The sequence below is a fragment of the Meles meles genome, chromosome 2, assembly GCF_922984935.1.
Source record: "Meles meles chromosome 2, mMelMel3.1 paternal haplotype, whole genome shotgun sequence".
Classification (NCBI taxonomy): domain Eukaryota; kingdom Metazoa; phylum Chordata; class Mammalia; order Carnivora; family Mustelidae; genus Meles; species Meles meles.
The window spans coordinates 196,362,484-196,389,171 of NC_060067.1; the positions used below are offsets into that span (position 1 = coordinate 196,362,484).

The window sequence follows — 26,688 nt, forward strand, 5'->3', positions numbered from 1 at the left end:
TAAAGTAGGTTCTCTGCCCGGTGGGGAGCTTGAACTCATGATCCTGAGATCAAGACCTGAGCTAAGATCAAGAGTTGGATGCTTAGCAAACTGAGCCACCCAGGCGCCCTGGGAAGAACTAACATCTTGACAATATTAAGTCTTCCTATCCATGAACATGGACTATCTCTCCATTTATTTAGTTCTTTGATTTTATCCATCAGGTTTTGTATTTTTCCTCATTTAAATACTGTACATATTGTTAGGTATATAATTATTTCATTTTGGGGGAATGCTAATTGTGTGGTGTTTTTAATTTCAAATTCCACTTGTTCCATAGAATACAGAAAAGCAGTTGACTTTATGTATCAACCTTGTGTCCTGCAACCTTGCTATTGATTTTCCTGTTTTCAATGTCATTGATTTCTATTCTAATTTTTATTTCCTTTCTTCTCACTGCTTTGGATTTAATTTACTCTGTTTTTTAGTTTCCTAAGGCAGAAGCTTAGATTATTGACTCTAAATCTTCCTTTCTAGTATATACACTATTATAAATTTCCCTCTAAGCACTGCTTTTGCTGCATCCCACAAAGTTTGATAAGTTGGCTTTTCACTTTTGTTTAGTTCAAAATGTGTTTTCTCTTGAGATTCCTTTTTCTGACCCATATGTTATTTAACAATGTGTTGTAAGATCTCCAAGAACTTTGGGATTTTCCAGCTATCTCTGTTATTGATTTCTAGTTTTATTCCATTGTGGTCTGAAAGTAGATACTACATGATTTGTATTCTTTTATATTTTTAAGTTGTATTTTATGGCACAGAACATGGTCTCTCTTGGTGAATGTTCCATGTGGCCTGGAGGAGAATGAATTCTGCTGTTGTTGGATAAAGTAGTCTAAGGATGTCAATTATATCTAGTTAATTAACAGTGTGGTTGAATTCAGCTAGTCATTGCTGATTTTCTGCCTTTGGGATCTGTCCATTTCGGACCAAGGGCTGTTGAATTCTCCAACTGTAAGAGTGGATCTACCTATTTCTCCTTGCAGATATATCAGTTTTTGCTTCACATATCTTGATGCTGTGTTAATAGGTGTGTATACATTAAGTACTGTTATCTCTTCTTGGAAGACTGATTCCTTTATCATTATGTAATGTCCTTCATTATATCAGACAACTTTTATGCTCAGCTGTCTGCTCTATCTCAGATTAATATAGTTACTCCCACTTTGTTTTGATTAGTGTTAGCATGGTATATTTTTCTCTTAACCTTTTACTTTTAGTCTATATGTGTTTTATATGTAAAATGAGCTTCTTGTAGACAAACATACAGTCAGGTCTTGCCATTTATTAAACTCTGACAATCTCTTTGAATTCGCAAATTCAGATCATTAACGTTTAAAGTGACTATTGAGGGGCACCTGGCTGGCTCAGTCAGTAGAGCATGGGACTCTTAATCTTGGGGTTCTGAGTTGGACCCCACACTGAGTGCAGAGATCACTTAAAGTCTTTAAAAAAAATAAAGTGATTACTGATATGGCTGGAATGATATCTACCATATTTATTATTGTTTTGCCATTGCTCTTGTTCTATTTGTTTTTGCCTTCTACTCTTGTGTTGCCTTTTGTGGTTTTAATTGAGCATCCTATATTACCATTTTCTCTCCTTTTGTAGCATATCAATTATACTTTTTAGAACATTTTTAAGTGGCTGCCCAATATTTTGCAATATGCAAAACACCACAGTACTTCATGGGCAGTGCAAGTATCATATACTAATAAAATATTCCTAATCCCTCCCTGTTGTCCCTTGTGTCATTGCTGTCATTTATTTCACTTACACACAAGCATATATAGGTCAAATATATACTTGCTATTATTATTCTGCATTGTCATGTTAGATTAATTAAGGATAAGAAAAATAAAAGTTTTAACTTGACCTTCACTAACTCCTTCAGTGCTCTCCCTTTCTTTATGTAGATCCTAGTTTCTGGCCTATACTATTTTCCTACTCTCAGAAGAGCTTCTGTTAACATTTCTTGCTAGGCAGATCTACTGACAACAAATTCTCTCAATTTTCATTTGCCTGAGAAAGTACTTCTCCTTCAGTTCGAGGGATAATTTTGTAGGGTATGGAATTCTCAGCTGGTGGTTCCCCCTCCCAACCCCGACACCTTAAATGTATCACTCCACTCTCCTTGCTTGCATGGCTTTGGAGAAGTCAGATGTAATTCTTCTCTTTGCTCTTGTAGAAGTTACTCTGGCCTCTTTCAAGAATTTTCCTGTATTTTTGATTCTCTGCAGTTTGAATGTGATGTGCCCAGGTATAGGGTTTTTTGGTTTGTTTGTTTTGCATTTATCCTATGTGGTAGTCTCTGAGCTTCCTAGACCTGCAGTTTCATATCTGATATTAATCTGGACAACTTCTCAATTATTATGCTTTAAATATTTTTCTATTTTTCTCTTTCTTGTGCTGGTGTAAGTACACCTTTTGTGGTTGTTCCACAGTTCTCAGATATTCTATCCCTTTTCTCCCCCCTCAGTCTTTTCTCTCTTTGATTTTCATTTTTTTAAAATTTTATTTATTTGAAAGACAGAAATCACAAGTAGGCGGAGAGGCAGGCAGAGAGAGAGAGAGGAGGAAGCAGGCTCCCTACTGAGCAGAGAGCCCGATGCGGGGCTCGATCCCAGGACCCTGGGATCACAACCCGAGCCGAAGGCAGAGGCTTCAACCCACTGAGCCACCCAGGCGCCCCTCTCTTTGATTTTTCAGTTTTGGAAGTTTCTACTGACATTTCCTCAAGCTCAGAGATTCCTTCTTTAGCCATATCTAGTCTGCGAACAAGCCCGTCAAAGGTATCCTTCATTTCCTTCAGTGCTTTTGATGTCTAGTATTTTTTTAAATTATTTCTTAGAATTTCCTTTTTCTTTCAGCTTATATTGACCACCTATTCTTGCACATTGTCTGCTTTTCCCATTAGAGGCCTTAGTGCACGAGTCATAGTTGTTTAAATTCCTGGTCTCCTAATCCCAACATTCCTGCCATGTCTAGGTCTGGTTCTGATGTTTTTTTCTGTCTCTTCTTTCAGTATGGTGATTTTATGTTGAAGGCCAAACAGACATAATGTAACAGGTGAATGGAACTCTGTAAGCAGGTCTTTAGTAATGAAGCGGAGGCATGGGGGAAACAGGAAGTCTTTTATAGTCTTCTGATTAGACCTCAGTCTTTTGGGGAGCCTGTGCCCCCAGCTGAGAATTTCACAAGTGTTTCTCAGTCGTCCCCCCTCCCCCCACCATATTTAGGTAAGATAGGGTGGCTGGAGTGGGTATTTATCTCCTTCCAAGTTGGTTAGGCTCTCACAAAACCTTTGTAGGTTAGACTTTGGTAAAACAGTTGCTCCTGGGGCAGCTCTTGTTAACAGAATGATCTGGTGTATTTCAGCATGGTCATCCCCCCCCCCCCCCCCCCCCCCGGAAATTTTCTTTTCTGATATTCACTAAGAGGACTTGGTAGAGCTACATGAGAATGTACAGAAGTGTTGGGGCTTCCCATGGCCAGTCCCCGGGAGTTTTCAACTCTTAGGCTTGTCTACATGGAACCTCCAGGATTCATCAATTACAGTTCAGGTTCTCCTACCCCAGCACTGGTTCCTCCAGAGTTTCTGCTCTGGTGAGTTACCATTTTCTGTGCTGCCTGTTTCTCCAGTTTGGGGGCAGTGTTTTAACCTATGACATCATTTTCCTGACAGATCTAAGAGTTGTTTGTTTTTCAGTTCATCTTCTTTCCTTGTTGTTAAGGCAAAATATTGATTTCCTTGTATGCCAGACCAGGAAACAGAAGTCCGTAACTTTTTTTCTTTTTATGTTAAGTTAGCAAGCATATAGTACATCGTGAATTTTGATGTAGTGTTCAAGGATTCATTAGTTGCATATAACACCCAGTGCTCATCACAACACATGCCCTACTTAATACCCACCTACCCCATTCCCACCACCCCCTCCCCTCTGAAACCCTCAGTTTGTTTCCAGAGTCCATAGTCTCTCATGGTTTGTCTCCCTTTTAATTCCTCACCCACCTTCAGTCTTCCCTTCATTCCCCTACTGTCATCCTCCGTTCTATTCCTTATGTTCTACATATGAGTGAAACCATATGATAATTAACTTTCATTATTTGACTTACTTCACTTAGCATAATCCCCTCCAGTTCCATCCATGTTGATGCAAATGGTGGGTATTCATCCTTTCTGATGGCTGAGTAATATTCCATTTTATCTATGAACCACATCTTCTTTATCCATTCTTCTATTGAAAGACATCTTGGTTTCTTCCACAGGTGGACATTGCTGCTATGAACATTGGGGTGCATGTGTCCCTTCTTTTCATGACATCTGTTTCTTTAGGGTAAATACCCACTAGTGCAATTGCTGGATTGTACGATAGCTCTATTTTTAACGTTTTGAGGAAACTCCATACTGTTTTCCAAAGTGGCTGTACCCAGCTTGCATTCCTCCCAACAGTGTGAGAGGGTTCCCTTTTCTTCACATCCTCATCAACATTTGTTGTTTCCTGCCTTGTTAATTTTTGCCATTCTTACTGGCGTAAGGTGGTATCCCAATGTGGTTTTGATTTGAATTTCCCTGATGGTTAATGATATTGAAAATTTTTTCAGTGTATCTGTTAGCCATTTGTATGTCGTCTTTGGAGAAGTGTCTGCTCCTATCTTCTGTCCATTTTTTGACTTTTTTTTTTTTTGGGGGGGTGTTGAGTTTGAGAAGTTTTTTATAGGTCTTGGATACCAGTATAGCTTTTTAATAGCTTGATAACATCCTTTAATAGCTATAGCATAATTATTTAACTTTCTAGAATCACATCGTTAAATTATTTCCATCCTGCAATGGTCACTGAAAGTGGGAATTAGCATTTAAACGTCTAGATAAATGTGCATTTGGTTACATTAGATTTAGAGGGGTTAAAAGCAGGGATGTCCTGTGTATTTTGCAAATTATCCGCAATAAGAGTATATCCACAATCATAGCTACATCTATGTCTGTACAGAATTCTGCATTTGTATTACTCCACTATCAGAGAAAATAATCGCAATTTTGTTTAATCTGACTTAGAGCTTAAAAACACATCTAGAAGGACAGTTCCTTGGCTACAGAAGTGAACTGTGAATCGGAAATGAGGCTTAGGTATAAATGTGCTGTTACTCTTCATTCCTTCGTATTTGGAAATTATGTGACTTATCCATGATGAGGAAACCAACCTCCACAAAGGCACTGACTCTCTCTTTCAGGTAAAGCTAAGAGGCTGCTTGGTTGTTAATTTAGGGTTTTGGCTCATGGTTCGCCTTGGGGTCTGAGCTGTTTACACGGGTCCCTAAGCTTCAGAAGGGAAAGGACTGCATCTTTTTGTTTGTTTGTTTTTGCATCTGTTTAACATCATTTATAGAGGTTCAAGTGCACAACAAACGTTTTTAAGCCTGTGGTTTTTTTTCTGAAAACTCCCTCTATTTGCAGAAGCTGCTTGTGCTGTGTTATAACATGAATTATATGAAGTCAAAGGCCGGAGACCTCACACTACCTATGTACTTTTAATGAAGGAAAGTGTCATCTCGAAGCAGTCTTGTCAATGCATAGTAGAAACAGTAGTTATCCTGACCTGACAGAAACAGAAATCTAATTTAAGTTACTTTGAGTCTGGGGAAAGAGTGAGATCTTATAAATATGTGAATTGGTTTTTGGCATTTGTTTGGGAAGCTGCTTTAAAAAAAGGAATTCGAAACAGAATCTTTGGTAGTGAACCAGGGTAGCTTCCCTCTTCACCTTCCCTCCTAATCCTCCCAGGGTGCTGGGGGGACCAAGCCAGCTAAGCTGTAGGAAGCTCCCTTTGCTGGACTGACTCCAAGTCGTTGCTCTGACTCCAAGAGAAACCACCGTCCCTTTCATCCTTCACAAGATGTACTGCGAGGGGGTTTATCCAGATCTGGGTCTGGGGCTCTTCTTGGCATGTTTACCAAGTATCGGCCATTTTCACAATGAGACCCGTGGGCAGCATGGGAACGAGAGGTTCTTTCCAAGGCTCCCTTACCCTGCGCCTCCCTTTTGGAAGTGGCTTTGGGGTGGGGTCTGGTCTGCCCTCCTCGGTGCCACACTCCCCCGTGCCTCCCCCCGCCGGCACCCAGTGGGGGTGCGCGGACACAGGCTGAAAGAATGAGCCTGCGTCTATGGGAAGAACAGGTTTTTAGATGACGATCTTTTAAAATTTTACTTTATTTTTTTAAGATATTTATTTATTTGACAGAAAGACAGTGAGAGAGGGAACACAAGCAGGGAGAGTGGGAGAGGGAGAAGCAGGCTTCCCGTCGAGCAGGGAGCCCAACGTGGGGCTGGATCCCAGGACCTTGGGATCATGACCCGAACTGAAGGCAGACACCTAACGACTGAGCCACCCAGGTCCCCTAGATGATGATCTTTTTAAGATTAATGTGCCTCAGTAACTCTCAAAAGATTGAGAACAGCCTTGGGTTTTTTCCAATGGTGACTGACTCTCGACAAAGCTCTCCAGAAGGCCAGAAAATAAAGACTGATGGATTGAGATTCAGAGTCGAGCAAACATCAGAACTTCTCTCACTTGAAAGGTGTTCAAAAGACAAACGATAGAGTGCACAAAACCATTTGTAACTCAAGTAACAGGTGTAGAAAGAGGCCTTTCAAAGAGAAAAATAAGACATAACAGAAACAAGGGCCCTGGGTACAAGAGGCATCTCACAGAATAAACCCAAATGGCAAACAAACACGTCTCCTCAAAGTGACAGCACTGTCACCTGCCAGACTGGGGACATTTAAGGGAAGTGCGGGGGACAGCACATGTCCCAATGCCTGAGCCTCCGGAGGGGAGAGGACTGTGCTACTGCTGCCAGGAGGAAGCATCTCGAGTCGCATCTGCCCCCCTCCCCAGGCGCGGGATGATTCTGGGCGTTGGGGGAGGGGAGTTAGGGGACAGGGAGACTCAGGTGACGTGGAAAGCCCCTGCCCCGACCACTGGTCAGCCTCTCTCCTCATGGCCTCCCAAGTGCTGTGCTCCACTAACACCATATGAAATGTAGCCCTGCTTACTGGGGGCCACTGGTCACGGTGGTGGCAGCTGGAGCTGTAAAGGAAATGGGAAAATATAGAATGTCGGTGTTTGTTGGTAGCTTAGAGCAAAGTCTAAGACAGAGATCGACTCAGGCCAGAAGTCAGCTTTGGTACAAAGAGAGGGAAGAAAAAACAGCTTTGCTAAGGGTGGTCCCCTGCAGCCTACAATCTAAATTGACTGGACAGTCCCATCACTCTGGACTTGAAAGAGCCAAATTTTCAGTTATAAACTCTGGAAGGAGAGAAGACTGGCGCTGGCAAAAAGGAATTATAAGAATCTTGTCTTCCCATATGCACCCGATGCTTCAGATCCTGCCAAGGCCAGGAAGGGAAAGAACAAGGTTTTAGCCTTTAAGATGATAGGGACAAGATGTTTGCCCGTGGTTGGTTCAAAGACAAATCGACAGGACCAGCAACTCTACTCCGAAGCATTTACGCTTTGGAAACACTACTGAATCCAGAACGGTGTCCCAAAATGTACAGGAATGCTCATTTCCACATCGTCCAATAACTGAAAGTTTGGGGAACTGTCATTAGAATAAATAATTATGATATATCTACACAGATGAATGCCTTAAAAATAATGAAGTACAGCAACATTTACTACAATGGAAAGCTGTTCTTCATATAAGAACACGATTAGGTGGGGGGAGAAAATCAAGTTTTGTGACAATTCGTCTTCATGACCCTATTTTTGTGTAACCCTTCCAAATAACACACACACACACACACACACACACACACACGTGCGCGTGCGCGCCCGCGCGCAGTATAAGAAAGAGCTGGAAGGACAAATGCCAAGGGGAATGGGGCTTCAAGGAGGCATCGCTGCTTTCTGCTTTACACAGTTCTGTATTATTTGGATTTGAACAATCAGCGTATGTTAATTTTTTAGCTAAAGAAAATCTTTTTGAATTTTAAAATACTCTCAAAGCTCACGTGCACTAAAGCATTGTGAATTTAAAAATAAAAATTCTGTGGCACTTTTCGGAAAGATGAGATTTTAAATTTACTTATCCAGCAAGTACTTATTTAGAATCCATCACACTCACACCACTTTACGGAAAGCTAACTATCCTGCGAAAGGGCATTCCTAGTACTTTGCTAATCACAATCCCTTGCAGTTAACTTCTGACTTTTTTTCACCACGAAGGATCCTTTTCCAGATGTTTTTTACTGCCCCACTTTCCTCTCCTTGTTTTGAAGGATTCTGTTTAGAAAAGCCGCCTTTACTAAATCCCTCTTGATTGTTTTGCAATCAGTGAGACAGTTTAGCCATCACTCGGAGCTTCTGTTCCTGACTTGGTAAACAGGAACAAGTGACTTTTCCCGTGATGCCATCTATTGAATTGCTAAACTACTAAGTAGACAGAAGTACTGTCGCTATCCTAATTCTTGGTAACACGGAATATGAATAAACCAATCTTTTTTTAAATAAGTTTATTCTTCTTTTTATTTATTTATTATTATTTTAAAGATTTTATTTATTTGATAGACAGAGATCTCAAGTAGGCAGAGAGGCAGGCAGAGAGAGAGAAAGGGAAGCAGGCTACCTGCTGAGCAGAGAGCCTGATGTGGGGCTCGATCCCAGGACCTCAGGGGCACGACCTGAGCCGAAGGCAGAGGCTTAACCCACTGAGCCACCCAGGCGCCCCTGAATAAACCACTTTAAAACAGCCGTCTGCTTACTGACTTCAACAACAGAGATTCAGAAAGGCCCGAGAAAGAAGGTACATGATGGATGTACTTAGGTAAGAAAATCTAGGCCAGTTTCTCTGAGATGTGTTCTATCAGATGAGAATTACAACAGGCTCCCTGGGTCCTGTCCCACCTTCAGTCTCCTTCCACAGAAATGCAATGGTGGGGGTCTGTTTTACCCTCTTCGGAAGAGCACTAGTGAGATGGTCCCTCTAAATAAGGCAGATGGCTACTGCCTTTCCAGATGTTTTTGGGCACTGCTAAATCACTTTGAAATTTGGTTTTGTTCTGGGCAAAATAAGACCAACCACGGAATGTCTTCCTTTTCCCTGCTGAGTAAGCGACTACTTCACTGGAAACTACTGCATTTGTCTGTGTGTTTATATCTGTACCTACACATCTGTATCTTCCTCTCAAATCTGGGTGACCAAATACATCACGAAAGTATTGTCAGCTGTTAATAATCAAGAGGAGCCAATTTTCTGGAGGTTAAATCTCCGGGCTGAGTACTTCACTGTAATCAGTAAGGTTTATTTTGTTGAATGAGGTGTATTGGTGTCTTTGACACATGATTTTCTTAGCATATTCTAGCTTTAAATGTTAACATCTGTATTATTTTAAGTTTAAAAAAGGCTAGCATTGCAGAACTTTGGTGTTTTGACAGGGAAACTCTCTGAGGAAGAGAAAGAAATTTCTTCTCTAGAAACAACATGAGGCTCCTTTGGAAAAATACCAACCCTTTCTCAGCACTTACCTCCCCTTCTCACCCAACAAGTCATGATAAGCTGCTTGGTTCACAGGATCAGAAACCACTTTTTGTGCCCCAGATTCCAGAAGAGTGTGACTATCCTTTAGTTTATGCGGTGGGTGCCTGACCTGCGGAAAGTGCCAACCTAGAGTCACACGGAGAAGCCTAACGGAAGAAGCAACACTATCTGGTCCGAATTCAGATCCTGCGTTTCTCGCTCTGCTTTCTGAGGGGCTGTACGATACACGAAGCCACTAACTCTGATTCGGTTTTTATTCTGAGCTACAAAACCCACCTTGCACCACAAAGGAGGAAGGTTATGGAGTGCGACCCTGAGAGCCGGCAGCTTTCTGGACCAGGGAGGCAAATTCAGGGTCTGCAGCTGCCTTCAATGAACTGCTTCTCTGGGAGCTCTATTATTCATCCATCCATCCATCCATCCATCCATCCATCCATCCATCCATTCATTTGCCAGAGATCACAAGCAGGCAGAGAGGCAGGCAGAGAGAGGAAGGGAAGCAGGCTCCCCGCTGAGCAGAGAGCCCGATGCGGGGCTCGATTCCAGGACCCTGGGATCATGACCTGAGCTGAAGGCAGAGGCTTCAACCCACTGAGCCACCCAGGCGCCCGTGGGAGCTCTATTTTTTATGGCAATCGGCTGGCTCTTTGCTCAGTGTTAGGCACTTTATGAGTGTGCTGCTGAAAACCCCACAAAGCTCCACTGCTTCAGGGAAGTGGTGGGAATCCAAGGGCAGCGTGCCTGCGTGTGTGCTGGTGTGTCCGCGTGTGTACAAAGAAGAGGATGGGACAGGAGCAGCAAACAGGAGAGAGAAGCCCATAGCGGTTACCAGCGTTTGTGGCCATAACTAAACGCACACCGTTAAAATCGTCTGTGTTTTCGCAGACGGGGCTGTTTCGAGCTTTAGCGGTGAGAAAGCTAAGTATGTAAGTCCAGCAGCCTCTATATGGAGCTGGTCAACAGAGAGAGAAAAATGGCTGTACTTGGGAACCAGACAGCTGGTTTTACGATGGTATGAATGAACTTGGCTTTGAGAGCTCCGTCCTCCCTGCCGCTTCATACCACAGCCGCCCTGAGGCCGAAGGAATAAAAGACGCAGGGACGGCGGGCTCAGCGCAGCTCCCAAATTTTCGTTATGAGTGTGGCTCTACTGGCCTGTGGAGGACCCAACTGCGGATGCTTTAGATGGAAAAGGCTCAGGGAATCACATCTCACCTCGGACTGCAGGATTCTCCAAGCACGGCAAGTGCCCTAACGGCTTGGCTGCTGGACCACGCAGCCTTCAAGTTCCGCGTATTTCTCCACACCTTGACTTATACCGAAAGAGAATTGGATCTGCTCTCAAACAGAGCACAGATTTTGCAACTGCGAGGGATCTCGGGGGTCATCTAATCCAATCCTCTTATTTTGTAGATTAAATATGTAAAACCTAATTTGAGCATGGAAAATACCGAAGCTGCACATATGCCCATTTTTATGGCGTTTTCTAAGGATGATTTGTCCTTTGTTTGGTAGACAAGGAAGGAAGGAGCTGTGACAGGAAGGAAGGGGGAGGGCAATGAGAACAGAGCTGGCAAAGAGCATGCAGCGCCCACCCCACCGCGCTCCGGGCCCTCGCTGGTACCGTCACTCTCTTCCTTCACACTTACGCCCTCAACTAGGACTCCAGCGTCTACCAAAGACGTTTTCACCAGGTATCGTCAGGCGGGGCAGAGCTCGGCTCCGTACTGTGCACACAAATACTGCATTTGGTTTCTATGTGCGCCAGCTCTAACAAAGGAGTTCATACTGAGCTGTTGATACCGTCCCCCTATGACGGTCATGGTAACAACCCAGGAAAACGATGGCAGTGATATGGAAACTTGAATAAAATTATGAAGACAACCACCTCAGCTCTTAATGAGCTTAATTATTTAGCTACATCTTCATGTTTAGCCAATGCTGCGATTTTTTTGATGAGAACTGGAACACGAGATGCTCCCTCTGAATCAGATGCCCCTGACAAGTCAGCCCAGACCCTCCCCTTTCCAGCTGTCCTTGTGGTCATCAGCTCTCTGGGGACCTGGGGGACTTCACAAAGGTACACCCAGGGTCTCCCCTCGTGTCCCTTCTCTGAGCCTCCAGCCCCTGCCATAGGTTCTCCTGTTAGCCACATGTGCCGTGGGATCGCCTGGTACTGACAGGTGCCCCTAGTAGAACGATTCTTTCCGCCTGCTCCCAGAGGACGCCTGTGAGATGCGGCGTGCATGGCTCCCAGGCGCCGGCCCTAAGCGACCAAGCAGCACCCAGGGGCCACCTTCTTCCTCCCCACTCCTTGCCTCTGCTCCGCCCCCGGGGCTGCACCCCCTTAGTGACGCAGTGCGACAGGAGGGTTTATCCTACGCCTCGCACGATCACAAGCGAACCCTCCTTCCGCTCTTCTCCCTCCGTCTCTTGCTGTGCAAACTGATTATGAAACCAAACAAATTATGAACCAATTGCTGGTTCATCAGAGACACAGATCAGAAAACCCCGATGAAGACATAATTAAATTTCTAAGCATAATCATCAATGCAACTTCTGTAGGGATGATTATAGTCATCAGTAGCTTATTATGGGGCCAGAATCATGCATAAGTAGGTACAATTTTATGACTAAATAACTGCAAATTAATATAAAAGCAAACCACTATTTCACAGAAAAGAACACTCAAGTGTCATTCTTCTTAGGACACTTTCCAAAGCCGGAACCAGACCCGCTTATGTCCTGCACTGGGCAAGACTCCGGGGATCTGGGATCTGCAGCCGTGCTGCGAAGAGCAAACACCCAGGATCCTGGAAGCAGTTCCGTGCAGCCACAGGCAGAAAGCCTCCAGTGCGGCATGCGGTGAACTCGGCTGGCCAGGCCAAGCACAGAAGTGTGTTGGGTTGTGCTGAGGTTTGAGGCATGAAAATTCTCCCGTCCCTGCAGCAGCACTTTCAAAGAGACACTGGTTCTGGGGTAGGTCCGGGAAATGAGAGCACCCGTGCCTGAAGAACACAACTGTAACAGTTTTCAAAGAGGTCACTCACGAGGGACTTTAGTTCAAGTTCGTGTTATGCCTGGAAAATCTGCCTGATATTCCTATGGTTACTTCCGCCGGCGGGAACAGTAGGACAGGCTCCTATGCTAGGTATGGAAAAGGGCATAAGGGATCTCGGCAGCCTGGTTAAGTGTGAACGGGGCACTGTCTCCGTGTTGCTACCATTACTTTCCTAGATCGTGACTGTGACTGTTAAACATGGGACGCTGGGATCAGGACCATCTGTCAGAGTTGTTGAGGCTCAGGCACGAAGCCGAGTCTTCCTTAAGCCCCCCCGGTTTGACCTGATAACATCCCTGGGCCGTGCCTAACCTCAGCTGGCCAAGCCATCCTGGGTCCACCAACCGTCTCTCATCACTCTCTCCGGGCTGTATCTATCCGTCCACCAGCAAGTCAAGGGGCAACTGTGTATTCTAGTGGTGGGTAAGGGGCGAGCAAAACTCAGAACAGGATAAAATCATGGCTGGCAGGCAAGTTCAGCAGGCTTTAATGAGGCAGAGGAGATTTTTGCCAAGGTGGGATGGAATATCCTCCCGGAGGCACCATAATATAGAAGCAGCAAGAGGGTGGCCTCATCGCTCCCCTAGGGCGTTTACCTGGGACTTTGTCACTAGACCAAAGGCACGCAGGAGGGCAAAGACTTGCCTTTAAGAGGTGTTTCTCCTTTACGGGGAACAGCTCTGCTCAAGTTCTCCAGGACCGCCCTCCCAGAATTTTCCGCAGCTGAGAACAGACACACATCAAGGGCTTACTCAAGGACAAACCGTTACAATGAACACGTGTGCCTCAAACATCAACTTTTACTTGAAGCACAGGTTTTTAGAAACTCAGCAACGCATCTAAGTCAGCCCTGAAGATCTCCTGGGGTGCTGGCTTCTACACCCCTCTGTTTTCATCTACTTGCACCAAGGATTTCTTTCACGAAGAAGGAAAACAAGAGTCACCCTAAAAACCTGCAAACCTTGAGTCATCTTATTAACACCAGCAAAAGTCTCAGAGTGGAAGGCGACGATGAAAGACTAAACATGCCCACTTACGAGACAGTGCATTTACAATACTCTGATCTCTGAAAGGATGCCTCAGCCTTGTTTCTCTCAAACGGGATCAGACAGCTTGGGTCCTGCCCAAGCTCCCAGCCTGTATTTTGTGGAAAACGGACCGGCCGATGTCCCGCACACATCTCTACCACACCCAAAGAAGCTTCCTCTCAAGAAACCTCCGGTGCCTCCCCATCAAGGCATCCCAGACTCTCATCAGTTCTGCCCCAATCAACCTTATCTCCAAGTAGGGACGACTCAGGAGAGATGTCAGAGAGGCAGAAAATAGAAACATGAAAAGATGCGCCTCGCATTTCTCACTGAGTTTTTGACTCTTATTTTTGATATGGAAGTCCTGACTCTATTTAGAATTGATTTTTGTGGGTTAGGTAGGCATCCAACGCCATCTTTTCCCATATGGATGACCTTTTTCCAAGCTTCACTGATTCAGTGGTCCCTCCTTCCGCCCCTGCCTGACTGGCTACCTCCCCAGCCAGCCACGCTCCACACGCACGTGCGTCCGTCTCTGGCCCTCATTTCACGCCATGGCTGGTCTCTCAATTCCTCCACTGCGTCCTTATTTTCTGTTGACTTAACCGGCTTAATAACTCCTGATTTCCTGCAGGCCAAGTCCCGCTCTTTGTCTTTCTTCTTCAGAAGTGTCTTGGCTATTTGTCCTTCTTCTTCCATTAATTGCATCAATTCCCATGAAGATCCACGTAGGCATTCAGCTTGGAATGACATCGACTCTGTGGTACATTTTAAGGAGAATCGACTATTTCCACAACAGTGATTCTTCCTTTGTGTCGGGGTGGCAAACTATGGTCTGTGTCTGTTTTTGTCTGTTTAGTTTTCTTAGAACACAGCACAGCCAAATACTTATGTACGTCTTGTCTGTGGTGGCTCTTGTGTCAAAAGGGAGAGTTGAGAGGTGGTGAATGAGAACCCTCTAGACGAAGTATTTCTTCTCCAGCCCATTACGGGGAAAGTCTGCTGACCTCTGCTCCACATGAATGTACTATATACTTCTCCATGAATTCAGGTTTTTGTTTTTTTTTTCTTTAACACTCTCCTCCTAAGGTTATTAAAAGTTTTCCCTTTAACATAATACAATTTTTTTTTTTTTAATTTGACAGAGAGAAATCACAACTAGGCAGAGAGGCAGGCAGAGAGAGAGAGAGGAGGAAGCAGGCGCCCCGCGGAGCAGACAGCCCGATGTGGGGCTCGATCCCAGGACCCTGGGATCATGACCTGAGCCGAAGGCAGAGGCTTTAACCCACTGAGCCACCCAGGAGCCCCCATAATACAAATTTTTGTTGAATTTATTCCTTGGTATGTGATATTGATACTGTGATGAAAAAGTATCTTCATAATTAAATTTTCCAGTTGTTTCTGGTTGGTGTATATTAGCAAGGCAATGGACTTTTGTAAATGATCTTTTTATTTGCCCATCTTGTTCAATTCTCTTATTCTTTGTAGGAGCTTGCAGATTTTTAAAATGCATATTGTTGGATTATATTTACTTACATTGCATTCAGGATTTTTGCATCTATACTTATGGATGAAACTGGCCTGTGATTCTTCCTCTTGGTAATATCTTTGTCTAGTTTTGGCTTAGGGACATTGGTCGCGTAGAATGAGTTGTGAAGTGTTCTCTCTTTTTCTGGTGTCTGGAAGAGTTTATGTAAAATTGAGATAATCTTTGAAAGTTTGGTGGACCTTGGCTATAGAACATCTAGACCTATACTTTCATTGTGGGTACATTTTTAATCACTGCTTTCATTTCTTTAAGAGAGATAGGATTTTCAATTGTTTTTCCCCCTTCATCCATTCTAGTATGTTCCATTTTCCTAGATATTTGTCCGAATTGTGGGCCTATATTTTTTATATTATTCACTTATCTTTCACATTTCCCAAGTTATCACAATTCTATCTCTTTATTTTTATAATTTTCTGTGTGTGTATCTTTTCTTCAGAGCTTTGTCTATTTTTGCATATTTTAGTTTTTTTCAAATAACTAACTTTTTGCTTTACTGAGCTTCTCTCTATACACTGGAGATTAGATAGCTGTCAAAATAAACTAGAATTCCAAGCAGTTCATGGATGAATTTAGCAGTATGATTTAAGGTTTAAAAAAAAAAAAAAGGCCCCAAAGTTTTTATAATTACTGATACCCAAGGATCTGGAATTTCACATCATGACAAATCAAAAACAAACAAAGAAACAAGAAAAAAACCCTCAAAGATGTAGCGTTCTGTTTAAATCAATAGTTGTAAAACGCTAATCCAGCGTTGAAAACCTCGGACCCATAGAGGACCAATAGAGGTAAAAAAATTGTGATGCTTCTCCATGGTATCAATCAAGCCAAGAGTTTGAAATGATTGTTAATGTTGATGTTAATTCAAAGACTCAAGGGAATAAAAGCAATGGTTATTATCAAGGTAACAAACGAAGAGCTGATGATTTCAGCTTTTAACCCAACCTTCCATCGTGCAGGGACAGCCACGCCGTGGCGCTGCTCTGCTGGGGGCTCACGCCTATGGACCCTTCACTGCCGAGAGCTACCCTGGACCTGGGCTGTTGTGCTTCCTGCACCTGCTCACCTCTCCCCCACGGTGGACGAAGTCCCACTTCTTGCGATCAAGACCACTTTGCTACTCCCTCCACGAAACGTCTCCTGCTCTCACTAGAAAGTGATTTCTCTTGAGGACCTGGTGTGTCTGGCTCATCTCCTTTGCCAATCCATGAGCTCTTAGAGGGCACGACAGTGTCTAATTATCCTTGTAGTCTCTGTAGGACCAAACATAAGGCCTACATTTCAACTCTCCACTGAGCAGAGAGATACTTACTGATATTCTACTGTAAGCCAAGGTCTCTTCTATCAGGTGGGACAGAATACAGCTATGGGATATATATATACATATATTTTTTTTAATTTTTAGATTTATTTATTTGACAGAGAGAGACCCAGTGAGAGAGGGAACTCAAGCAGGGGGAGAGGGAGAAGCAGGCTTTCCACCAAGCAGGGAGCCTGATGCGGGGCTTGATCCCAGGACCCTGGGATCATGACCTAAGCCCAAGGCAGACGCTTAATGACTGAGCCACCCAGGTGCCCCAGTATGTGATATGTTTTGTTGCTTAAACTTTCTCTAAAAATTACTGGGATCAGTCAGATCCCTAAAATTCCTTCAAGAAGTTTCTGAGTTCCATCTAGGATTAGTAGTGCTAGCAAATAAACGACTCAGCTTTGCTATAGTACCACACACTAGCGACTAAACAGTAACTATGGGCCAAAAAGGGAAGTTTATATTACGGACAAGATTTTCTATTAGTTTAAGAAAGTGTATAATCCATTTTAGATTTTCATCCAAAATGGTTGAAAGAAAATGTTTCAGCTATGCGGAAAGTTCTTTGGCTATTACATACGGATGTGGATATACTCTCTTATACCCAAATAGGAATTCTAAACTTAGAGAATAAGCCAACTGGATAAATATGCAGGTTCTAGGAAATTTCGGTTGTAGGTAGGTGCCAGAACAATAGAAATATTCTCTTAAAATTACCCTAGTCTTTTTTTTCTTTTTAGATTTTTAAAAAATCTTATTTTGAGAGAGAGAGAGAAGCAGACTCCCCACTGAAAAGGAAGCCTGATGCAGGACTCTATCCTGGAACCCCGAGATCATGACCTGAGCTAAAAGCAGATGCTTAACCAACTGAGCCACCCAGGCACCCCCAAAATACCCTAGTCTTTAATCAGTGATTTTTTTAACCTTATTATTATTATTATTATTATTATTTTTACCTTATTTTGTACAGTAACCTGTATGGTGAAAGAAAGGCAGGGGAGAACGCCATTCTGTGGAGGGTGATCTTTTTAGAAGGAAAGGAAGAATGTGAAAATTTAGAAGCATTAAAATGAACAACGTATTAATAACTGAGGTGTGTCATGAACCTTAAAGAGCTACTCAGAAAATTCAAATGAGATTTGTCATTTATAGGAAAAGTTAAATTGTATTTATTTGCCAAGTCTCATGTTGAGACGGAGACAACCGCTGAGCAGAAACAGACCACTCTCTCTGGTGGCCGCGCTCCTTGCTGGCAGGTGGCCGGTAAGGGGGCGGTGACGCAGTGGGGGGATCTCCTATCTGTACCTGGTGGATGGCAGTTCCACACTCTGAGCAATAGCCTAGGTTAAAAAAATTTTTTTTTTTCCCTACAATAATGAGGAAAAAGTGTTCTGTGTTCCAGGAAAAGGACCCGCGGCCTTGGTGAAACCCAGGTGTAGGCTGGGGACCGTCCACTGGGGCTTTAGGACCCGCTCTTTGCCCACCCCTCAGGGACAGTGGAGACACCAAGATCTCTACCTGCTTCTCAGCTTCTTTCAGGAGCTTCTGGAACCTCTCGTCTTCCAGGACACCCAGCGGAAGGTCAGTCTCTCCCTGAGCTTTCAGCTCCTCCAGCTTTTGCCTCAAGCCCCTGAGGGCCTGCAGCTCATCGTTGAGCCGGCTCTGACGGGTTAGAGACGCCTGGAGGTCCAGTTCGAGGTCTAGAGACGTGCGCCCTGGGTGTTCTTGAGCTGTTCTTCTCAGCACTGGCTGGCAAACCGTCTGCAGGGTTAGAAAACAACACGACACCCTTATTATGCGGGCACTCATTATTCTGCCCGTCCTCCTCCCCGGCACATGAGAGCATGCATTTGCCGGCTCCCTTGAGGGGAGGCACCGCCGGCCAGGTGATCTGCTCTGGCCAGTGAAAGGGGAGTGGCAGAGATGTGTACCACCTCGGGCAGAAGCCTTTCCAGGCCAGTGTGAGATGGGTGCCTTCCTGTCCCCTGCTAGCAGGACAGCAAAGATTCGGAGGTGGAGGCCCCATCGGTGTGGGTCCTGAGTGAAGACAAAATGAGCACAGCATCTAGCCAACCTGCAGTGAACACCGAGGTAAGTGAGAAATAAATGTTTACTGTTTTAAACGCAGAGATTTTTTAAGTTGTTACCCTAATACAGCCTCTCCTAGCCTGGCCAATTTACAACACAGAGCAGCCCCTGTGAAACAGACATACAAGAAACTGACACTTCATCCATTTCAGGACCAGGGACTATTAACAACCCCCTCCCCCCTCACTTTAACCATGATTTCTGGAGGTGCCCACCAGAATGCAGCTGGGCATTCTGATTCTGAGCCCCTCCTCTCATCCATATGGTTAAATCCCAGCTCCTTCCTCGTTTTCCCATTGTCTAACATCCACTTTCACCTGTGAATCACTGGTGCTCTTCCTGGGGTCAATCTTATCCATTTAGCAAGAAATAATTATTGTGTTATATGCGACTAAATGTCTGCTGGGGTGGGGCAGGGGGTAGCAGGCCAAACCCCAGGAAGAAAAGCCCTACTCATTAACCTTCAAAACTTGGAGCAGTGAGCCATGCCACAGGAAGTCAGGGAAAGGAGAGATCGCTCAGGGTCCGTCACACTTCCTTACGGAAAGGAAGTCAAAGAAGGCTGGGTAAGATTGCATCAGTGGAGCGGAACAAGGAGGGTATTTTTTGCCCAGATGGTTGGCAGTGGGAATGGAAAATGAGGTTACTAATAAAAATAGGTACTATGGGATGCGAGAGGAGGGACTCGAATTTGAGAAGTACTTGGGCTTGAAGCTCTGGAATGACGGTGGTGCTTGTGACAGACGGTGGGGCTGGGGGGGAGGGTTTGCTGTCCTCCTCCCTGTCCCAGAGCCCTTGCCCAGGGCGGAAGAGCTTCTACTGGCTGCTCCTCGTCCCACACATACCGCTGTAACATTCTCTAACATTCTTACTAGGTTCCCTCTGTTCAACCTCTGCTCTAACAAACATTACACAGCAGAATCATGGAGACACACACTCTCTTTGGCTGTATTACTTGTTTTTCAGAATGAGAAATCCTTCCTAGTGGCTCTGTAGTCCTTTCTAAGGACTCTGATGTGCAGCAGAGTGCTGGCCAACGTTTAACAAGTGGCTCTGAGGGCGCATGGCTGGGAAAAGAAGCATGGGTTGTAGGGTCTGCCCATTCCTATGGTGTAAACACTCCCGCAGTAACTATTTCTGTGCAGTCAACCGGCTGAGCCCAAGCAAGGAGCCTGGGCTCCTTCCTTTCTTTCATCCACCGCACATTCCACAGTCCTGTGTGCTCCCTGCAGACTGGGGCTTCGTGCTTATTTAAACAACACATCTCTGCCCAACAGCTTAGTCAATTACTAAGACACAAATCAGCAGTAAGCAAATAACTTTCATTAGCATTTCAGCTATAAGGAAGCAAGAATTGTTGAACTACTTCAACAGTCCAACCTTTTAATTTGTTTAAATATTCTCTCCGACTTATCTTTTAAGGCTCATTCAGAGACCTACATCTTCCGGGAAAACCGGAGCGTTCCCAAAAGTGTCTGTTTGTTAAGCAAGCAGCTAATACTGTGTCCTCCTTTATTGGAATATCCGTCCCTCCAAAAAGGTGCTGGGTGTTACACTCTTGCTGGAGAGCCCAAGATGGTGTGGGGACACAGCACCGTCAAACCCACTCAGCCAGCCCCTCTTCCATCGCTACCGCAAAGTGAATTTCCTAGCTTCGTTTTCACAGGATCGAAACCAGTGCTGAATGGCTGCTCTCAGGCACCCCCTGCCCCCAGTCTCCACACGAGATCTGTGTCTCTCTGGAATAATGGTTGCTTCACTCAGTGGCCCAGGGGCACGGAGCAACAATGCTCAGCTGTTCTGGTATTTACGCTTCCCAACCTGTGACTCTGGATTGGGCCGAGACAGGGAGATGCTGCTGGGGAATACATACCCTTTTGACCCTCAAACTGCGCCGTTCGGTGGAGTTTCTCACAAACAGGGATTTTTTAGCCAAGGTTGAGCTGTCACTGTCACTTCGATTCAACTGGCAACAAAGGATTAAAAAAAAAGAAAAAGAAAATCACTGCGTAACAGAGCACTAGTGGTTTACATGTGAGAAGTTATCAGGTGAAAGCAGGCAGCGAGGAGTTTGTTTCTTTAAGAAAATCCTCCCCAGACAAGCTTTTCTCTGTTCCACGCTTTTTCTTAAACAACTAAGTTTTTCTTACCTAATTTCAACAATTGCCTTTTGGTGGTAGTTATCAGAACTCCTGCATTAAGATAATCATACATACTTGGAAATACAATTATCCTTTCATTTTTTAGCTAATTTGCAATTCTCATTTTTATTTTTATTTTATTTTTTTAAAGATTTCATTTATTTATTTGACAGACAGGGATCACAAGTAGACAGAGGCAGGCAGAGAGAGAGGGGGAAGCAGGCTCCAGGCTGAGCAGAGAGCCCGATGGGGGTTCGATCCCAGGCCCCTGAGATCATGACCTGAGCAGAAGGCAGAGGCGAAACCCACTGAGCCACCCAGGCGCCCCCTAATTCTCATTTTTAAAAAGGAAGGTCTGGATAACACAGAGGCTTATAACCAGGTCAGAGTTGAGCCATAGTTTAGAACTGACCAGGATGCCCTTGGCCCAGCCAGCCTGTTCTCACCCCTTCACCTGCCTCAGGTCTCAGTTGAATGACACCTTCTCAATGACGTTTACTCTGAACCCTGCTTAAACCAGAGACCCTTGTTTTCACCATGCCCCACACCCCTTAACTTGCTCAACTGTTTTCTAGAGACTTGGTCCCCACCCAAGACATTTCATAACTTCACGTTTACTAGCTCAACTCACAAGGACGTGAGCTCTGCAAGGTCAGGGCTCTGGGGCTCTTCTGTTCACAGAGGAGTTCCAACCAAGTGTCTAGAAACATGCTTAGCAGCAAGTGTTCATACAAGCGTCGCCTGAACTGAATGAATACATTTAGAATTCTGAAAGTATTTTCTTAACCATTTTATAATTATGAATCTATCTTACTGTAAGTCATAACTACTTCTGCAGTACAACTTGGCAAACTGGTGCAAATAGCACCATATTCTCTACAGAACTCTGAGTCCGATTCCGGGGCTAGAGGCATTACTAAAAGCCCATTTGTGTTCGGAAACCCAAAGCGCAATTTTGGTTCTGCGGGATTAACGTGCTTGGATGATGTATGGCAGAAATACAAAAATATTCAAGTCTCAAGTCATTTGAAGTTTCTAGATACAGACTAGGTACAAACATACTCAGAAGCCAGGTCCTTAATTTTACGTTTGCCGAATAAACGACGTTGAGTTCATGAGACACCAAATTTAGGAAAAGGATAAACACACCCACACTGAGAAGCCCCCTATGAGTGTGGTATTTCAGGTCTATTTCATAGCAGTTCTAGCCACGTGCGTTTTCAGTCGGGAGTCTTTAGACTGCCACACACGGTCTCTCGTCTGGGGTGGGGACACTTGCGGGAGTGAGGGCAGGACCCCGGCCCCCTTACCCGGCAGATGTACTGGTTGCGCTCCCCCGGGGAGAAGGTCTGCGAGCGCACGATCACGCTGCTGCGCACGAACGGCCGCTGCCGAGCGCTCAGGCCGCTGCGGTCTTTGGGGCGAACCGCCACCCCGGGGTCACCGGCCTCCTCCGTGTTGGTCTCTTTATCGACCTGGAACGGAAGTCAGAAATTTGTCAGGAGCGGACGCGCGTGGATACCGGTCTCTCCTTTCTTCCAGTACAAAAAGGAGTATCCAATCTACAATGCAGCCTTGGCCAGCACTGGGGCCACTGGGAAGAGCAAGGCTTGGTTTTACTCCGGATGGGAGCCCGGGCACAGGGCTCTCCACGGAGTTAGGAAATGACCCGCTGAGGGGAGGACAGGGTCACGCGTAAATGGAGAAGCTGCCTTTAACCCATCAAACCCCCACCAGGAAGGCTGAGCTTTACAGAGGGTAAATGTGGTTCTGCAGACAATCTTATCTAAGAATAGTTCATCATTAAACACTGTTCAACATCCCATTAGGTTTTTTTCCCCCAGAGTAATGATATAAGTAATTACATATAAGAAAATGAAAATATACTACAAGTTACAGTTTCCCATAGAATATGCAAGAATATATCTTTGAAAACAGCAACGCTGTGAAGCTGAGTTTGGATTTTTAGGGTCTTTGGAAATGTAACAAAAAATAAAATGTAAGTAAAAACAGAAGTTTCTCAAAATACAACCTCTACAGGAGCTGGCAGAGGTTTACTGTTGATCTTACTGCATAGAAGGATGCCCACCTGTCTCGAGCTGGTTTATTGAAGGAAGTCTCTGGTCAGGATATAATACTATTTCCCCCAGGAATAAAGAACTGGAATTTCCTAGACCCCAGTACCAACCCCATTACCAACATCCCTGTCGGGATGCAATCTCCAACAGGTCTCTCCCTCAAGGAGCAAAGTTACTGCTGCCTAACTTCACTGGCCCCCTGCCGAGCTACTTGTCACGGTCCAGAGCAGAAGGCAACCGGAACCCCACCTCACCAAGAGGAAATTTAAACCTTTACTTCAGGTTGGAAACGGAAACAAACTCACACTTACAAAACTTAATACAATTAACTAGTTATCCTGGAATTTGGTAGTCATTCTTGAAATGCTTTTTGCTGAGTATGCTAAATGGTATTTAGTGAATATTCACAGGACATTGATAGAGATCTAAATAGCACTATTCATCTTCTTATATAAAATTTAAGTGAGGAATGAGTATTTGGGGCCCACTGGAGAGCTTTACAGCCTGGCCACTGCCTATTTCCACAAATGCCTCTGACGACCAGCTTTGCACAAAATCCTAAGGCGGGATCACAGCCGAGATGGGAGTTGGAGCGAGTGGCTGCGGGTCCTTACCAGGGTGCGTGGCCCGGCAGGTGGCTGACACCCGCGGGCCTCAGCACAGCTGCGTTCTCCCCCGCCCGTGTCCTCCTCCACTTCGGGCGCGCTCGGACACGAGCACGAGTCTCCCGTATAGCTACTGTCTTCTGGCATCTTCACTTCGGCCTTTTCTTCAGCCGCGATTTCATCAGAGGCCTCTCGCAGCATGGCTAACCTGCAGTGAGACAAGACAGGAGCAAAGAGGCCCCAGGTAAGGCGGGTGTGTGTGCCCACGGTGAACGGGGCTCACGCACTGTGACTCGAGCCGCGGCTGGGGCACGAATGGCTGCTGAAATGCTCATGAAGGATACAATCGCCAGCTGCCTCTCCAGCATCAGGCGGCAAAATCACCACTTCTGGTACTGGAAAGTTAAATGAATGAAATTCGACCTAGTTCCTATTCGACCTGTTATATTAAAATAGAAATAGTCTGAAAATCACATCTAAAATTTAACCCAGCCATTTAAGAAAACCGACAAGGTACTATAATGTACCTTGATATCAGCTGTTTATTTATTATAAAGTTAATCATACAACAGGTTGGAATGACTCTGCTAAAAGTGAATGAAGACGTAAGCACCGAAAATCTCCATTATCTGGGTGCCTGACTGGCTCATTGAGAAGAGCCTGGGACTCTCGATCTTGGGGTTTTAAGTTCGAGCCCCACATTGGGTGTACAAATTACTTAAAAATAAAATCTTAAAAAAATATATCCATTGTCAACTGTGCTTACAGGCTAGCAGGGGTAAAACCCTGTGTAAAGGGAGTTTTGCTACTAACATAGGAACCCTAATGCCATACGATCGTGTCTTTAACAAAAGCCACGGTGTGGGACGGGGCTGCATGGTAACTGGGTACATAGGGCTTGGAGTCCTTATAACCAGTACGGACAGGAACGCAATAGTACCGGCATGGCTTAGAATACCTCATGCTTTGTTGAGTTACATGTCCTTAGAACGGAAACACTTCTTCCACTGATAACTCAAAGCTGAGCTATCGTTGTGATTGGTGATGTTCTGACAACTTGGCATACGCCAGGAATTAAACACGGAGTCATGCAGTGAGCACGGGGCAGCTAGCAATGAATTCTGCGAGCTATAAATTCCTCTATGCTACATACCAAGTGTATTTTTTGAAATGTATATGAAACGAATTGTATTTTACATACGCCAAGAAGGCTTGGTATTTAAAAATACCATGATGAACCTTATAATCACTCTCATATTTATTATTTTTGCAGTACCGATTCATAACCATTGTAAAGGGCTTCTAATAACAACAAAGATTATCTGCACTTTTTGCATCACTGTAGTAAGCTGCTTCTTCCAAATATCCAAGAGTTTGTTACTTATGACATATCTTATCATTGTTGGCTTGTAACAAGTTTTACAAACATGCATGCTATACATATGTTCACAGTAGTTCAAACATATCAGCAAAAGCAACTAAGTATACATTAAAATCAATCCAAATAATTTTGCATATGTACTTTAAAAACTGATGTATTCACTAAAATTTGTTTTTAGAGAAAACGGCAACAAGAACTTTTTAAAAAAATTAATATATAATGCATTGTTTCAGGCGTACAGGTCTGTGAGTCATCTTACACAATTCACAGCACTCACCATAGCACATACCCTCCCCAATGTCCATCACCCAGACACCCTATCCTGCCCACCCTGTCCCCTCCAGCAACCCTGTTTGTTTCCTGAGATTAAGAGTCTCTTATGGCTTATCTCCCTCTCTGGTTTCATCTTGTTTCATTTTCCCCTCCCTTCCCCTATGATCCTCTGCCTTGTTTCTCAAATTCCTCATATGAGAAAGATCATATGATAATTGTCTTTCTCTGACTGATCTATTTTGCTTAGCATAATACCCTCTAGTTCCAACTACAAAATTGCAAATGGGAAGATTTCAGGTTTTTTGATGGCTGCATGGTATTCCATGGTATATATATACCACATCTTTATCCATTCATCTGTTGATGGACATCTAGGTTCTTTCCATAGTTTGGCTATTGTGGACATTGCTGCTATAAACATTCGGGTGCACATGCCCCTTTGGATCACTACGTTTGTATCTTTAGGGTAAATACCCAGTAGTGCAACTGCTGGGTCATAGGGTAGCTCTATTTTCAACATTTTGAGGAACCTCCATGCTGTTTTCCAGAGTGGTTGCACCAGCTTGCATTCCCACCAATAGTGTAGGAAGGTTCCCCTTTCTCCACATCCTTGCCAATACCTGTTATTTCCTGACTTGTTAATTTCAGCAGTTCTGACAGGTGTGAGGTGGTATCTCATTGTGGTTTTGATTTGCACTTCCCAGATGCCGAGTGATGTTGAGCACTTTTTCATGTGTCTATTGGCCATTTAGATTTCTTCTTTGCAGAAATAAAGTTCATGTCTTATGCCCATTTCTTGATTAGATTATTTGTTCTTTGGATGTTGAGTTTGGTAAGTTCTTTATAGATTTTGGACACTAGCCCTTTATCTGATATGTATCTGCAAATATCTTCTCCCATTTCTGGGCTCTCTATTCTGTTCCACTGATCTATGTGTCTATTTTTGTGCCAGTACCATACTGTCTTGTTGATGACAGCTTTGTAATAGAGCTTGAAGTCCGGAATTGTGATGCCACCAGCTTTGGTTTTCTTTTTCAACATTCCTCTGGCTATTCGGGGTCTTTTCTGGTTCCATATGTTTTAGGATTTGTTCCATTTCTTTGAAAAAAGTTGACAGTATTTTGATATGAATCACATTAAATGTGTAGATTGCTCTAGGTAGCATAGACATTTTCACAATATTTGTTCTTCCAATCCAAGCATGGAACGTTTTTCCATTTCTTTGTGTCTTCCTCAATTTCTTTCATGAGTATTCTATAGTCTTCTGAGTACAGATTCTTTGCCTCTTTGGTTAGATTTATTCCTCGGTATCTTATGATTTGGGGTGCAGTTTTAAATGGGATCGACTCCTTAATTTCTCTTTCTTCAGTCTTGTTGTTGGTGTACAGAAACACAAGTGACTTCTGTGCACTGATTTTATATCCTGACACTGTATGTGCTATGAATTCCTGTATGAGTTCTAGCAACTTTGGGGTGGAGTCTTTTGGTTTTCCACATAAAGTATAAGATCATCTGCAAAGAGTGAGACTTTGACTTCTTTGCCGATTTGGAAGACTTTTCTTTCTTTTTGTTGTCTGACTGTTGAGGTTAGGACTTATA

General features: G+C 44.1%; 1 protein-coding gene across 1 annotated transcript in view; it reads right to left on the reverse strand.

Moving 5' to 3' along the window:
* The window catches only part of WWC2 (WW and C2 domain containing 2), a 205,435-nt gene that overhangs the window by 6,114 nt on the left and 172,633 nt on the right, over positions 1 to 26,688 (reverse strand). The window contains exons 18-21 of the mRNA XM_045997408.1: positions 23,445 to 23,643; positions 22,063 to 22,227; positions 20,485 to 20,577; positions 18,042 to 18,284 (exon numbers count right to left, since the gene is read on the reverse strand). Of these exons, the coding sequence (XP_045853364.1) occupies positions 18,042 to 18,284; positions 20,485 to 20,577; positions 22,063 to 22,227; positions 23,445 to 23,643 (700 nt within the window). The remainder of the gene's footprint in view (positions 1 to 18,041; positions 18,285 to 20,484; positions 20,578 to 22,062; positions 22,228 to 23,444; positions 23,644 to 26,688) is intronic.